At 33.8% G+C, this 16,747-nt stretch overlaps 1 protein-coding gene across 2 annotated transcripts in view; it reads left to right on the top strand.

The window, feature by feature from the left end:
• The window catches only part of norpA (no receptor potential A), a 196,884-nt gene that overhangs the window by 170,446 nt on the left and 9,691 nt on the right, over nt 1-16,747 (top strand). For both annotated transcript variants that reach the window (XM_017614528.1, XM_017614534.1), the window contains exon 6: nt 4,971-5,050. In XM_017614528.1, the coding sequence (XP_017470017.1) occupies nt 4,971-5,050 (80 nt within the window). The remainder of the gene's footprint in view (nt 1-4,970; nt 5,051-16,747) is intronic.

Below are 16,747 nucleotides of genomic sequence, written 5' to 3'. Positions count from 1 at the left end.
TTCAATGCAAAGAGACAGTATTGCAACTCGTTTGATATACAATTACTATAAATTAACTTTTTCAGATAATGCGGCTAGCAATAAGAGCTTTCACTTTGGTAGCGAGCTTTCATGAAGACTTACACCATACATTATTCTTCAATATCTTGAAAGCCAACCTAAATTATTTTAAGGTCATGTAACAATTTCACAACGTACATAAGCTTTATATTAAGCTTTCACATGCACTTCAAAGCTGTTACTCATTTTCATTTGCTATAAGCCTTAACAATTCTCTCCGATAACGCACAATAAGAAGCCACAAGAGATTTGAATGATAACAAACTACTAAACGTTCATAGAGCAGCAGTTAGCAACAACAGTTTAATAGTTTAAAGCCATTCCATTGATTCTTAATACGAGCAGCTTGCTGACTTAAGCACTCATATCTCCAAGCACTCATATTTGCTTCCTCTCTCTCTCTCTTTGTTTTTCTTTTCCCTCAATTATGCACATTATCTTGCAAAATTTTCCTACCGAAATTCAAGCAAACCAACTAAACTTTTCGTAACTGCTAAGATAAACTTTTCAACTTCAACTGCCACTGAAAAGTCTATACTACATAAACACATACTCGTATGTATGTATATCTTTCGCAAGAAGTTTTCTTTCCATATTGTGCAATTGAGAATTTTATTAAAAGCAAATGCAGTACTTGAATTATCTTGTTCGGGTGGCAATTCACTACAGTGGCGGATACAGGATTTTTTTTATAATTTTTTTTTTCATCTAGCGTATTATATTCCCCAATTTTAGATGGAAGTAATAACTTCAAATCAAAAATATTCAATTTCTCTTTCGGCAATCCTTCTCGGAGGTCGAGCAAAGTATTATTCAATTGCGGTATAAATATTGCCTTTCGACAAAAAATACCTTCAGCGTTAGATGCACGATAATTAGCCCGAACATTTTGTCTATGTGCTCTCAGAGGAAGGACAATGTCAAAATCCAATTCCTTAGCGATATCGGTAACTAACCTGATATGAAATTAATATATTGCGGTAATATTAATGCATTGTGCAATTTATGGCCCCCATCGCCCCTCCCTTGTATCCGCTACTGATTGCCTACTGACTACCCCATTCTCTGGCACGTACGCTCTCCATCTCCATATTTATCTCACTTCCTCTTCAGTACCATGCCAATAGGCAACTGGGTATACTTTTGCATTTGGCTTAAACTTTTATATTTGCTAAAGGGTTTTTGTAGTGTTTGAAAAGTTTTCACACTTTTGTAACATGCATTTCGATTTTCGGAACGTGTGATGAGAGTGAGCAGGTGTGAGGTGAATAAGTGTTATGAAATAGTTAAAGTGCGAAATTATAGCATGCTGTTGTAGTGGAACATAGAAAATTCATGCATATTTATGAAGCAAGCAATTGTGTAGCTAGTTTTCGCTGCGGGGTGGTGGGGTTAAATGCAGTAGTGTCAAAATAAAAATACAACTCTGGCTATTTTTTTAAAGCAAGATTTTAAATTATGTACTTTAAACAGTACCAGAAAGTAAAATATGCCTCTCTATAGCGACAAGTCAACCCTGTCTCGGGGTTATTTTCAAAAGTCATCCTTGCAGGACGAGCTACTAGCTACTCAGGTTTCGAACTATGGCTGTGACTTATATGACGTATATGAAGTGTTAAAAAATGGAACTCTGTTTAAACAAAAGCTATGAGCTTCGGTTTTTAGCCTTAAAAGAATAATTGCGCTGAAATAAGAAGAAGAAATGCAACACTGTTAAGGCAAAAAGTACAACTTTGATTGAAAATTTTTCGCAGCAAGCTATGAAAAATTAGAATGTTTACAAGAAATATTAAACATTGAAAGTAAATGAACTTCTGGGCTGCAAGTATCGCCCTTGTTAAAAATTAGGCGCGCAAAAATGCAACTCTGCTTACAGAAAAACATTAAAACTGGTTTCCAACTATAAAAATTAGCTGCAATCAATGAAAGAAAGAAAAATACAACCCTGTGAAATTGAAAAAGGCAACTCTGATAAATAAAAGCTATAAAATATGAAAATTTTCTCTTAAAATATTCAGTTTTGAAAGTAAATAAATTTTTTAATTAAATTTCTTTTTTCAAGTTAAGCCTTACTTTAAGATTAAGTGCTCGTCAACTGTGAAAAATGAACTGCAGCTGAAGAATGAAAGAAAAATACAACCCTGTGAAACTAAAAAGTACAACTCTGTTAGAAACTTTCGAAAACTGGAAGCCAAATATGACATAAAAATAATTTAATTTTGCAATATGGCAACTAAAATTTAAAAGAATGTCGTTTTAGTTGTTGTATGCTAAAATACCACACTTTTGTCAGGATTGGCTTCAAAAGGCTTGTAAAAAAGTAGCCACAATTCAAAAAGAAAATCATAAATTCTACCCTATGAAGGCCAAAAATGCAATTCCAATAAAAATTTTGCAACACAAGCTGAATATAAACCAATTTTCTCTAGAAAATTACAGTTTGAAAAGCAAATGCAGTTTTTAAACGCATCTTCTTCTGCAATGTAGTATTTGTTTAAAAAAAAATATTTAAAACAATGCAACTTTGTTAACAAGAAAAAGAACTCTGACTTGAAATTCAAATATATTTAGAATATTAAATTTTGTATGAAAAAAATTGTATCGTTGGTTGGAAAGAAATGGTGCAAATTTTGTCAAATCTGAGCGGAAAAAGTGCAACTCTGATTGCAAATTGCATAGCAGAACTTTTTTATTTAAAATTTTAGCGTAAAAAATATCGTGCCACAGGGCTATTAAATCATAAAGTCATATAACAAATTGGCTAAACGATGATTGAAACAGTTGGCGACGTATACACACACACACATGTGTTTGAATTTCCAGATATGCCAATAGCCAAATCCATACTATGTAAAGCACCCCCTACCACTTCCGCCTTCGCATACAAAATCGAGCTGACAGCTCAAGTTCCAATCAAAACCGTTGGCAGTTTTTGGTCATACCATCAGTTTATCTAATGAAACTTGCACCAATAAATGCTTGCACTCCCATACTACTTGCATACATACATATGTACGCGTCCTTATGTATACACAATTCCCCTGGTTCGTATTCATGGGCTGCCTTTGTGAAGCTGACACACATTGCAAACAGACATTTATGTAGGGGATAAGCTACAGCAAGAAGAGGATGAAGCGCATTATTTGACATGCAACACTGTGTCCTAAAAACTCAACAACAAAAAAAAGAAGACACACCCATACGAACGAGCTTTTGTTGCGTGCGCACAAATGCAATTCACAAATACAATACGTTTGTGTACTTTGCTGCTGTGTATTTGGTTGTTGTTTTCGATTTTTATTGCTTTTTATTTTTTTGTTTGTGTAGCCAAATGACCTTTTAGAATTTTTAATTAAAATTGTAGGTTGTACGAAAATCACATTAAATGCAACAGCTGTTGTCAAAAACAAGACAAGTACAAATTGCAAGCTTACTGTTGCAGAGGAAAGAAATTAGGGCACTCAGAGAACGTGGCTTTTGTAAGCAAAAAACTTTTGAATGCAGTAAAATTAAGCGGTAAATTTAAAAAAAGGTTGATTTTGTAGAAAATTTTTGCAAGTTTGCTACTACATATATTAATGCCAAACAAAAATAAAAAAAAATTTATAAAAAAAATAAAATTATAAAAATATTAAAAAAATTAAAAAGTTAACCAATTTTAAAAGCACAAAGCTGGAATCAGTTTTGGAAAATTAAAATCATATCTAAAGTAAAAACATTAAAACAGACTTGAAAGTGCTTAATCAATAAATTAATAATAAATATAAAAACAAATTTAAAAAATAGCACAAATAAAAATTTTTAAAAACCCAGAAATAAAAATTTCAAACTTCTTAAAATCGAAGACTTTAAAATTTTTAAAATTTTAGTTAAAAACAGGAAACTTTATAAAGCATCAGCCAAAAAACATAAGCGATTTCAAAATTACTTTTTCGGCGGTTTGGGCTCGATATTACGCAAAAAAAATGTATTCACAGCTAAAATTAGTTCCAAAAAATAAAAATCATAACTAAACGAAAAATATTAAGACAGACTTTTTAACTACATACATATATGCGTATTCAAGAAAATAGCTTAAAATGTTAAAGATAAACAACAACAAAAATAAAAGACCGCAAACAAAAATTACAACCCGATCTGATTTTACTGTGATATTTTATGAAAAGGAACAAAAATACCAACTCGATTTGAATTTACAGTGATATTTTATGAAAAAGAGTCACGACGTGATTATAACATTACATTATAACTGAAATAAAAAAATTAATATTAAACCATAAAACCAAAAATTTAAATTAATTACAAATGAACTAACAAAAATTCTAAATAAAGGGAATACGAAACCCAAAAAAGAATTTAATCGGAATCAAAAAAATTAACTTTTTTTTCATTTATTAAATAAAAAATTATAACAAAAGCCAGAACAAGTTGATGCAAAAGAACCAAAAAGTAAAATTAAAAACAAAAACAACAATAAAATAAAAACCAAAAAAGAATGCAAAATACAAAACAATTAATTTAAATTTAAGCCCAGAGGATTTTTTCTTAAATTATCATTAAAAGTTAAAAAAAATACATCTCGCCAAAAGGATAGCTCTGATTCAAAATTTTAAATAAAAACCGCTTTCTGACGGCCAATATTTTACACTCATTTCTAATTTAATTTGGTTTTGATTGAAATTGCACCCAAAAAAAATAAAAATTAGATATTTGGCAAGAGTCGACCGGGAAAAACTAAAAAGTGGGTGAAAAAAATTGTGATTCTATTTAAATCGGACATTGAGCTCACTAAGAGAAAGCAATATTAAAATAATAAAAAAAAACATTAAAAATTAAAATTAAGAAAAATTATACTTATACAACAATCTAAGAAAATTTTCATCTCATCTACATACATATTTTCATTTTAGATCTGGTTAGATGGCATACGAAAAATCACACATAATGTTAAAGCGAATAATATTTGTCCAATGATGTGTTTAAAAAAACAGTAAGTGGAAAAAGAGTGTCAATTATGTTACTAAATAATGTTAAGCATGCAACTCAAAAAGTTACTAGTAAAATTTTTTAACGTTTCGCATTATTTTACAAGCCTTTAAAACTATTTTATACAATTTTGTGTTTCTCTGTCCTGTTCTAAAATGCTTTCTTACTCACTCTTCCAATATTTTTTTACAGTTAATTATTATTCTAAATTGAGACATGTTTGTATCTGTCATCCTACTCTAACACAGTGAACTACTCAGAAATTCAAAAATTCACTCTACTCACATCTCTCTTCTTTACTAACTTTTGTCTCTCAAAATTGTTGTCTCTGTTTATTTAAAAATGTTTTCATATATTTGTCTCTTTCTGCCGTATAAATATGTTTTTCAATTGTCTAATTTGCCTATTGTTTTTCATTGTTTTCTTTATTATTCTAATAACTTATATTCTGCAAATTTCTTTTACTCTGCATGTCTGCACACTTTATTTGCACACTTTAAATCAAATTGTATATTACTTGAAACAATATGAAAAACTTAAAAAAATAAGCGCTGGCAAGATGGGTTACGTTTTATAACACACAATAATAAAGCTACTAATGTGTGTCCGAGAACTAATCTTATGAAACAGTAAGTATGTAAGCAAAGTAAGAGTTTTTTTGAAGTCATTGCAGAGATTTCCACAAGAATCATATAAATTTAAAAAAAAAAATTTAAAGAAAGGTAAGTAAACAATATTTAATGCAAAATTTAGAGCTAAGTAAAATTACTACTATCTAACACTGAGCCAAAAGCATAATGGTTTTTTCCACCATGTTATAGTTTGATTTTTTCATGGTCAATAAGCCGATTTTAAGAAATGTGATTCAAGTTGAACATTTGAGAAGAAATTCGCATGTATGGCAGTGGCTGGACGAGCAGAGTTGCTTGCTTGCTGTTATTTGTTGGCGTCAGCGCGATACATAGTTTTTATTTTTTTCTGTTTTTGGTTTTTCTTAGTTACGAAAAAGCCTCTATCAAGTGCAGAACCAAATCAAATGACGAAGAAAATTGATTCAAGTTGAACATTTGAAAGCACATTTATAACGCAGAAGTAGCTGAGTCTGTAGAGATGCTTGTTGTTATTTGCTAATCCCGTCAGAGGCCACATGTTAAAATGATAATAGAAATTTTGGTTTTGTATCTCCGAATTTGTGAAAAGCATCTGTGAAATGCAGAACATGAACGTATTCAAACGAAAAATCGCCAACCAAAAGTTTGATTAATGTATACAAAATTGTGGTTAATATTACCAAATCATTGCTGAAAATATCAACCAAGGCATTGGTAATATTAACCAAAAATCATGTTGATATTAATCTATTATTGGTTGATTTTTCTCTCAGGGAACTAACTTATGGGCTACAGTTTTGCTTTTGTCACTTAATATATTTGGAGGCTTCTTTAATGAGGTCTCACCGCTTTAGAAAACGATCCCTGAGCAACCTTGCCTATGAGTGTGTATTTTTTCCTTCCTCTTTATACTAAAGGAGTATTTTCTCTCTCTTTTAAATAATTCCAACTATATAGTAGTAAGCAACGATTTATAGCTGTGTAATCATTTCCTTCCTAGCTTTACGAAAACCAAACTCGTTCTCAGGTAGGCCATTTAGTCTCTTGAGAATGTTCCTTAAGAATCCCTGCTCTGGCTCAAGCTCCTACCGATTATGGGAAGCCTTCTGTTGTAATTACTTAACAGTATCGGCCACGAAATCTGTGAGGGCATTGATCCTCTAACCATTACAGTTTTGAGCGTGAGGCACGAGGCGTCGATGTAGATCAAGCGGAGTGTGGTCCAGGCAGATGGAGCGGGCTTTCTGGGAACTCCTTCTTGTTTGGTGTACATTTTTCTACCAGTTCGTCATTGCTCGGTAGATCTTCACAGTATGTTTAGGTATGTATACGGTAATCATAAGCCGTATTTCTTTCGTAATGACGTTCATTCTAGAAGGCTTGAATGTTGAAAGACGTTTGCTCTAAGCCTTCTGTTACATTAGGTGTCGTGAGTGTCCTCAAAGAGCATTGTATGGAGGCACAATTAGGCGGGCTTTATCGCACCAGTTGGAAGGCCAACTGTCACTGCGTCGAAATAATTCGCCACAGCAAAAGGCAAAACTGTTTAGTTAAGCATTTAAAGTTTTCGAGAAGCTTTTCCATAGTCCCCGAAAGCCCAAAACCCATTATATTAACGGCGTTAAAGACCTCTAGCGATTTTGTTGGCGTTGCGCCTAAAGCCACTATGATTATCGTCCACGCCACCGTTTGGAACTTAGTTAGCTTATTCCATATAATAGATTCATACACGGACGGCCGAAAGACTATAATGTTGTATAGCAAACTCGGACATACAACTACTGCTATTCCTTAGTGGCGTTTCAAACGCTCCAGTTCCAGGTTAATCGGCAGCAAGATTGATGGCTCAAAGCATATGGGTAGTTATTAAGGCTTTCATATGAGCCGGTACTAAGTTTCATACATTTGTGCCGGCACACCGGTGACGGTAAAAGGAGCATACTAACTGATAATATATCTGTCATGCCATCTTGTGAAACCAATCTTACAATTGTCCATTTCGTCGCTTTTTCCGACATATCCGATAACCGGCAGGCGATTTCTTGATTGCTGTACAATATTATTCGATTTGTCGTGCGCGGATGGGTTCAATTACTTTTTCCTGATTTTGACAAATCTATCGAAACCTAATCATACTTAACTTAACTTCTCTAAATAGTCAAGCACTTATTTCAGTTAGTTTCACGCAATATTCCACTTCTGAAAGCACTAGTCCAGACACGCTTATCAAAGCAACGAAGAGCGTAGGGAGATTGCGGCAGGAGGTTTCTGCTGCTCCCCTTAAAAACTTACAAGACGAGGTCGAATTTGAAAAAAACATAAAAGTAATAAATAGAAAATACAAAATTGTGTGCGATTTGGTAACTATGCTCTCCATTTCCACATGATGATTGCGTTGAACATTGAAGCAAGCGCAGCGTTCTCCTTCGTCAAACTCGCCACCTATGACGCCATTCTTTTTTTTCTGATGAAATTTTCGCGCTGCATTCCTGCCTGCAAGCATCTCAAACTCACTTTCTACCTCTCTTTTCTGCATGGCGGCTTGGAATGATGCGTATTACTCTGCAGCACTTTTCTTCATACCAGCTGTGCCTGTGTAGGTATTAGTAGCCAACCGCAATGGCACGAAGAGATTGGGAGATCGGTTCCCACTGCTCACTTATATCCGGTTGATGAGAAATTTCTTGTATAAGCAGAGTCGATTGCGAAAAATCTCGGGTGTCGTTTGTGAGTGTAGCTTTTCGATGTCGAACTTTCGTCTGTTTCCTCTTTGATCAGGGGACTGGTTTTATAGCTGTTTCGATGCTGGTTGGATAGAGGCAGCTTTGCAAGCGTATATCCGTAAAGCGTAGTGTTTGTTTCGTGTGGTGGATCGTCAAAGTTTTGGGGGCAATTAATCGAGGCTGTTTTTATTTTAAATTAGATCCATACTTTGCCTTACGGGTCGCAATCCCAGTGCACAGCCCATTACTGGAAAATTTTTTAAAGAAGCTCACTTATGTATATAGCGAGCCGCTTGCTCCAAGACAACAGACGTCCGCTTGTAGTCGAATCTAAAGCTGAACAGGTGCTGCTGACTTTAGTGAGCCCCTAAACCGAATAAGTTGAAGCGGCCCCACGGAAACGCCCTTTCTTTCTGTCGTGAACTAGGGCTTCACACGAGCTGCTTACCGCATCTAGCATATGGGTTGCTCACATTTCCAAGAGTGCGCGAACGGGGACGCAAGAGTTGGTAATGAGAAGAATATAAATGAAAATGTTTGCATAAAAAAAATTTTGTTGTTATATTAACCTTACCCCTCTCCCTCCCCCGATATTTGATTCCCGATACGCCCCTGCAAGCAACATTATCTATTCCTTTTCAACAAACAAAATAATTTCAGTGGGTGTTTTATAATTCCTTGCCGTTCAATTTCAACATAGTTCTCTCTCTCTCTCTCTTTATTTGTTAATCTTTATACGCTGTTAAAAATATCAAAGACAAAGAAAAACAACACTTAAGTAATAAATAGGCCGAAAGAAAGAGAAAAAAATCTCTAAAGTAAACAGAAATAAGAAGCAATGCTGGCGCACGTTAGAGGAGACATAACAAAAGCCGCTTCGCTATGGTTTTGTCTATTCTGTGCATTTGCGCGCTTTGTGTCAATAAGTTGTAGAAGGTACAAGAACTGTCTTTTTATTAAATCAGTTTAAAGAGCACAAAAATTACTGTAGAGAGAAGCATTGAATCAAAAAAAAAAGAAAGGCGTGTAAACAAAAAAGGATAGGACCATAGACGCTTTTAAATAGAAAAACGCGACTAAGCTAGATCAACGCATATTGCTTTAAATAGAAAAAGAGGAAAGGCAAATAAAAAATAAAAAATTGGGAAACAATTGCTTTTTAATCCGCCTCAATATCCTTTAAGGTATCAGCTGTCAGAGTGTTTGCCTTACTGACTTATTGCCACGCTTCTACATATACGCCCACCGCCGCCACAAATTTATGCAGCATAATTGTTTCAGTGTTGCCACTTGCGTATATTTTTAGAAACCAAAACGCCTACCAAATCAGTTTCCAAATTACCAAAAATTGTTTTATCATTAAAACGAAATTTCTTGAATTAACGGCTTTTTAACTACACCAAATTAGCAGTGTTGGTTAAGAGTCCTGTTACACGGTATGTATTTCGATATGTGAATGTTACTTTTCTGATAAGTTCCTATACATACATATCTGGTTCCATACAAAAAAGATAGCATTTACATATGCAAATACAAATCGTGTAAAAGCCAAACTTTAAGGTCAAATTCGGGCCTTTAAATAAAAGTATTAACGTATTGTATAAATAATACTCTTGTCACAAAATGTAAATATTTACGAGATTAAATCAATTAATATCAAGCATTTTTCATGTATGAAAAAATTCAGACATTTTATTAATTTAAATAAGTGTTTACATGCTCAAAAAATGTATTCCAATTTGCATACACTCACACTTTTCCAAATTGCCCATCAACAATCTTTCTCCCAAGAAAATCAACTTTTCGTTAAATTTCACAGCTCATCGATCATAGCTATGGGAAGTGAGTTTTCGTTTGCAGAAAATTGTGTGTTTAATAAAATATGGAAAAAAGAAAGAAAACTCATAAGTGTGAGCAAATTGAAAGATTTTTTTTTAGCGTGGAAATGCAAAGTAACCCAGCCAGCAGAAAATTGTAAATTTTGCTGACAGTGCGGTCTCGTACAATTTTTCGTATCCGGAAACGAACAGCAAACGTTTAGAATTTTTATTCATTTACCCATCCAAAAACGTTCAAAAAACAATGCGGTTTTCTTATCCAGAAACGAACAGAAAACCACTTCAGTTTTCATTCGTTTTCGTATTCGGAAAACTTTCGAAAAAGATGATGTTATTTTAAAGCAATAATCGTTTTTTATTGGTTCAAGCTGCACATTTGGAAGCATGTATAAGTAATCGGCAGTAGCTGAGCGTGCAGAGTAGCGTGCAAGTATTTGTTAGCGTACAGAAAGTGTCAGTTTCGTTGCCGTCAGGTATTTCCTTAATTTAGTTTTGTCGAATCATGAAAAGGCATCTGCCCAAGTGCAGAAGGAAAGCAAACAACTCAATCAGAAAAAAAAAATTCAAACAGAAAAATTTCAGAAAAACAGACAAAAACGCTTCTATTTCAAAACAACTTTCGGTAATTGGCTGTACATACATAAGTTTCTGCCGCATGTTTTAGTGCTCAAAGTATCCGAAAATGGAATCGGTAAACCTACAAAAATCCGCACTTCATCCACTTTTTTTCTTTATAGATCAATTTTTGAGTTTTATGCTGGCTGAGATGCGAACAAGTTTTAGTTCTCAATTTGGTTGCATTTTCAAAACATTTTTGCCTACCAAAAGCTTCATCAAACCAACCAAACTACCAAAGGAAAATAAAGCTACCAATTTTGGTTCAATTGGACCAAAACGGCAACGCTGAATTGTTTATCGGCAACACAGTACGTCTCACAACAATAACAGCAAGTGGCTAGAGGGCAGCTATACAAACACTGCCTGTGACGACTATTCAAACAACGCCGTATTTTGCATAAATAAATATTTTTCCGCTGCTGCTCAAATGAGGCTGCTACTCCAGGGTCCCTTCTAATTCTAAGCCAACAACGCGGCAAGGATTTGTTTTTATTTTATATATTTTTTTTTTGTTTTTTAGATTTTTTTCTTTATTTTTTCGACGTTTACCTCGTCATCGCTTTCACATTGCTGCTTATTACATTACGCGCGCTCACAAACATTACCAGTATCATCGTTTCCTTTGAGCCCTTGAGCATTTCTGCTTGCGTTGAGTAGCATGTAGCATGTTGTATGTATGTAGTATGTATGTAGTTGTCCTTCAGGCCATATTGTGCGAGCGCGCGCAAGCTTACTGGGAAAAGTGATGCTCCTTGAGTGCTTGCAGGCAATCTGCGAAAGAGTTACGCATACAACAAATAAATGACTTTTAATGGTGGTGGTGGCGGTGGCGATTGCGACGGGTTTTCTGGTGAATATTTATGATTGCAGTGGAATACATACATAAATGTTGCGGACGTGCATAATAAGGGCGCAACGTGGACATGAGGTTGAAGTAACGAGTGTGAGTGAGCTTTGAGAGTAATGAGAATAGGAAGTACATGAAAATATGTTTGGAGGATGGAAATGCTTTTTTTTTTTGCTTTACATAGATTTGTTTATTGGTTGTTAATGCGCGCGCGACAGCTGTCAAAGGTTGAAGGTCGTTTGTGCGTTGGTTGATGTGTAGGAAATGAATGAAAATTAAATGAAAGCGAGAATAAAATTGTGATTAGACGTGGCAATGCAAGCCTCCTATTAAATGCGAAACTGAAGGAATACTTTGCCGTGCAAACAGCCGCAAAGTCCTTTAGTAAAATTTGCAGAAATCACTTTCGGAAATAAAAATTTGCTTTCGAGAAATAGTTTCAACTTGCTCGTTCTGCACTAGTAATTTTTATTTTTACTAAATCAATCGAGTGTTGCCATGTGACGCAGTTTTTGACGAATTAGTGTACAATTATAACAAAAAAGTTGAAACAAATGTCAAAAAAAAAATTGGGAAGTAGAAAGTGGAATAATCTTCATTCAACGTGTCAACAGACAAAAAGTAGTATCAGAAAACTCGATTTACAGATATTGAGAACTTCATTAAAAAGTCACTTTACATGCAAGATGTAACTGCTCCAGCAATCATTTTTTTTAAGATCTAGAGTTTGATTTGGATCGATTCAGGTGGTTGCCCCAATCGTTGACTGCGCTGAGATGATTAGACAGCCCGCCGCAGAGAAAAAATATTGAAATGATTCCTCTAAAGAACTTGTCGTCCTCTAAAGAACTGCGATGATGTACCATCAAAACCCCCATTTCGTCTAATTTTAGGACCACCTATTTAACTGTACTCCGCAGCTATCCAAGGGTACTCCCACCCCATCCTTACTCGGTAATACTTCTTAACGCAACCGACAGAGTTCAGACATTCCAAGACTAATTTTCTACGCACCGTGAGGGAACTCAAAGACCTTATAGCCGCTAAACCTTAGCTGCCTACGTCCAGAAGAGCCTACAGTGGTCTGGAATCTTAAATTTGAGGTTTATGGAAACTTTCCGATAGTTTTACTGACCCTTCCGCTAAGCTGCTATCCGATAAAAGTTCACTGGTCCTTTCTTTCAACTGCAGCCTCCTCTTCACTCATCCCCAAGGTGAGTAATGTGAGTTGAGAAAGAACCGCTGAGTATTCATATAGATACAAAATGGCACATACATTTTATCAGGGATGCAGTCGAAGTCGCTACAAAGTCTTCAAACCGCAAACACCGAAATCCACCGCATGTCTTCCTACCAAAACAGTAGCCGTTAAGGAGTTCCATTAGGTTGGATTTATGCAGTGCGGTTCGCCTTTTCGATCGGTACCATTTCGCCGTGAGCTGATACGATATTGGAAACTTGCGTCGCAAACTGAATTGTCAATCTAAGAATAATTTCTGTTCTCGAAGAGCGCTTTAGCCTGTCAGCTCACCTGGCATTTCCAATTGGCACAGCAGAAAAAACGATTGTCGTGCTTTGTTGGGCTCGGCAAAATCGCTTAGCCTGTTACAGCGCCAATCAAGAAGAAAAATAATTGTCCACAACGAGCAAAAGATCCCTGATTAGCTGGACAGTTGAACATATACAAAAAAAAGTTGAACAGTAACACATTCTTTTCAAAACTTCTACCTTTTCTGAAAATCCAGCTTCCATTTTTATTGTTTTCTCCCACTTCTGTAACTATGTAATTCAAAGAACACTCATTTAACCTAATTTCCGTTTGTTATTTGTCCCAGCATTTCATCCGTGGAATAAGTAATAAATGCTGTCCATATACCCTGTTGGTCAGCTGATTAAGTTAAGTGACCAATTTTTGCCATTTTTCTTTTTTCGACTATTTAATATTTATAATTTTTTATAATAGTCTAGTACATTACATAACCAGCACCACATAAATCCACATTTCAAACTTCGTATAAAAATTCAACAAACTTTAACAATTAGGATACACCAAAAAATTGAATTTTTAAGAAAAATTTTGGGTATGCAGTTTTACAGCCCATTAAATTTTAATCTTTTTTTTACAATTTTTAAGAAAAATTTTGGGTATGCAGTTTAACAGCCCATTAAATTTTAAATAAAATTGAAATTATGAAAATTCAATAAACTTTAACTATTACACACAAAATTTTTAAACTTTTATTAAAAGTTTTTAAAAAATTAAATTTTAGTAGGTTAAAGTGCAAATATCAAGACGCTAGAAAATCGCGTTGATTTTTTATCATTTTTTTGGCTATCGATGTTGTGCATATTCTTCCATATAAGGTATGCTCAACACTTTCGTTTTTATGGGAGTAAATGCCTAGCACCACCAGCAAAAAAAAAATTCTTGAAAATCAACGTGATTTTCTAGCGTCTTGAAATTTGCACTTTAACCTGCTAAAATTCAATGAGCTATAAAACTGCATACCTAAAATTTTTCTAAAAACTTTTAATAAAAGTTTAAAAATTTTGGGTGTAATTGTTAAAGTTTGTTAAATTTTCATAATTTGCCAGACTTTTATAAAAAAAACTATAAACACTAAATAAATAGAATAAAAATTACCAAAACTGGTCAAAATGTCACTTAACTTAATCAGCTGACCACAAGTATACATACATACATATGTTAGCTAAAACGTATGAACCTATGTGTATTTGCTTATTCATATGGAAAAAGTTAACTAGCAAGCAGGAAATAGTGGACATTCACCCACACATTGACAAGAAACTAACACACACACACAGCTCAGATGTGTCCATTGGCAGTCTCTCTATTCAAACACTTTGCCTCGCCATGTCCGTTTGCATTTTGTTATGCTACAGGAAATTGACCAATGCAAGCCACATTCGTTTGATAGTGTTTTTTGTTTGAATGTATGCATGTATGTGTGTGTGTGTTGTCAGCAATTTGTTTGAGCAGTCAATAAATTATAAACTAATTATTTGCAATTACTTGCTTGCATAGGAAGCATGATAGAAGGAAGAGAGGGTTTTGTTTAGGTTCAATGGAAAAGTTGCAAAGGTATAAAATGTTATGAAGTGCTTTGTTAAGTTGTTTTTACTTTTTTTAACATACGTATCTGATAATTAAAGCTAAACTTTCTTCAACTGTGTGTATTGATTTAAATAGTGCCGGCAGGAATTGTTGTTATACTGAGAAACTTGCAGTTCGCATCTCAAAAAAATTATTTTTCTTCAGACAAAGAAAAGTTTTGAAATTATTATTTGAGAGCAGCGCTTTCTATTTAACTTTTATCTTTATATCCAACAGTCTAACTGAGGTTTAGAAATAAACGAGACTGATTCTTTGCATTGTAACGTTTTGGAATGCACCCAATGTATCGAAAGGGAAAATGGTTTCGTAGGAAAATTTTCAATACTGGCAACTATCTTGAAAGCTCATTTCTATCTTTTGAAAGACTTATTAAAAGGTCGGCTAACGAAGAGGTCTTAGGTACAAACATTTTTCTTTTTAAAACAATAAAAACTAAGAAAGAAAAAATAAATAAAAAATAAAAAATAAAATACGTTTCTTAAAAACTAAATTAAATTAATAAATATATATTTTTTAAACATTTAAAACCAAAGATTAAATGAAAATATAATTTGAACAATATATAAATAAAAAAATAATTTTCTAAAAATTAAATCAAATTAAACAAAAAAACATTAACAATAAAAAATTATGTTTAATAAAATGAAAAGAAAATATAAATAAAATAAGTTTCTAAAACTTTAATAAAACTAAAAATATACATTTCTTGTTAATAATAATAATATATTGGCAGTTACATACATATATTTTAGATGTTAGATGTTGTCACACAAAGGGGAGGAACCTACAGTTTTACGCCGACTACGAACGGCGATAGTATTTTTATGAGAAGATTTTTTTCACGGCAGAAGTACACTCGGAGGTTTGCCATTGCCTGCCGAGGAGCGACCGCTGTTAAGAAAAACCCCTTTTTCGACATATTTTTGCGCTTAGTGGAAGCGCGCACTGCTTAGCACTACACCACAGCGGCCACACTTTCTTGTTAAAACTGTAAAATCTAAAAATTAATTAAAAAAAATTTATGATGAATTAAAATTTGTTTTTAAAAAATTAAATGAAATTAAAAAGATATATATTTTTTTACAATTAAAAAAAAAAATTACAAGAAAATTAAAAAAAGATAAAAAGTAAAATAAAAAAACCCCTTTCTGAAAATTTAATGCAATTAAAAAAATTAATTTTTATTTTAAAACAACAATTCCGCTGCCAGAGGATTCGAACGTTGGATCTCTCCAATAGCACACCGGTGCTTTGCTCAGCCGTATATACATACATCTCCATTTGGAAAATGCTCAAGTAATTTCTGTCAAAAGAGCTTTTTGCTATGAAAGTTTACAAGGGAGTTTTTGTGTGAGACTTTCGTGCCAGAATTGTCTTACAAAAACTTGCAACTAAGCATTTTAGCCAGAATAGCCGTTATTTTTAATTTTGGCGCTGCCGTCGGTCACAAAATCAGCTGTCCAGCAGATAATTATCAGAAAGATGTAGAATGTCAAAGTTTGGGGATTCATCTGTTCGCTTTTGAATTTTTATATTTCTTATTTTTCATATTCGCGAATTTCGATCCGCTTTTGTTTTACTGTGCGAAATGTTGCGGCGAATATCACTCGACGACATCGTGCCGTTCGACGAAATTCGCTAAGGGATTTGGTTCTTTTTATACTTTTACAATTGGTTTATCAGTGCAAGGTAGAGCAAAACGTAGCATCCGATTTTATTCTGCTTTCATTCCAAAAATAATAAAAAACAAGTAAGAAAGTCTAAGTTCGGGCGGAGCCGAACATTAAATACCCGGCGCAAGTATTAAATATATGTTTTTCACCTTTCCGAAACCTTCCGCTAGATGGTAAGCCGGGGTGTATCAATTTTGAGTAAATTAGCGTCCTTCAATTTCGAAATATTGAAGTTTCAAGCATTTCTGAAATTTA

The sequence above is a fragment of the Rhagoletis zephyria genome, unplaced genomic scaffold, assembly GCF_001687245.7.
Source record: "Rhagoletis zephyria isolate East Lansing unplaced genomic scaffold, Rhagoletis_zephyria_1.1 Rzeph_scaffold_00019, whole genome shotgun sequence".
NCBI lineage: Eukaryota > Metazoa > Arthropoda > Insecta > Diptera > Tephritidae > Rhagoletis > Rhagoletis zephyria.
The sequence above is the reverse complement of the archived record's forward strand: the minus strand, read 5'-3'. Positions and strand labels throughout refer to the sequence as shown.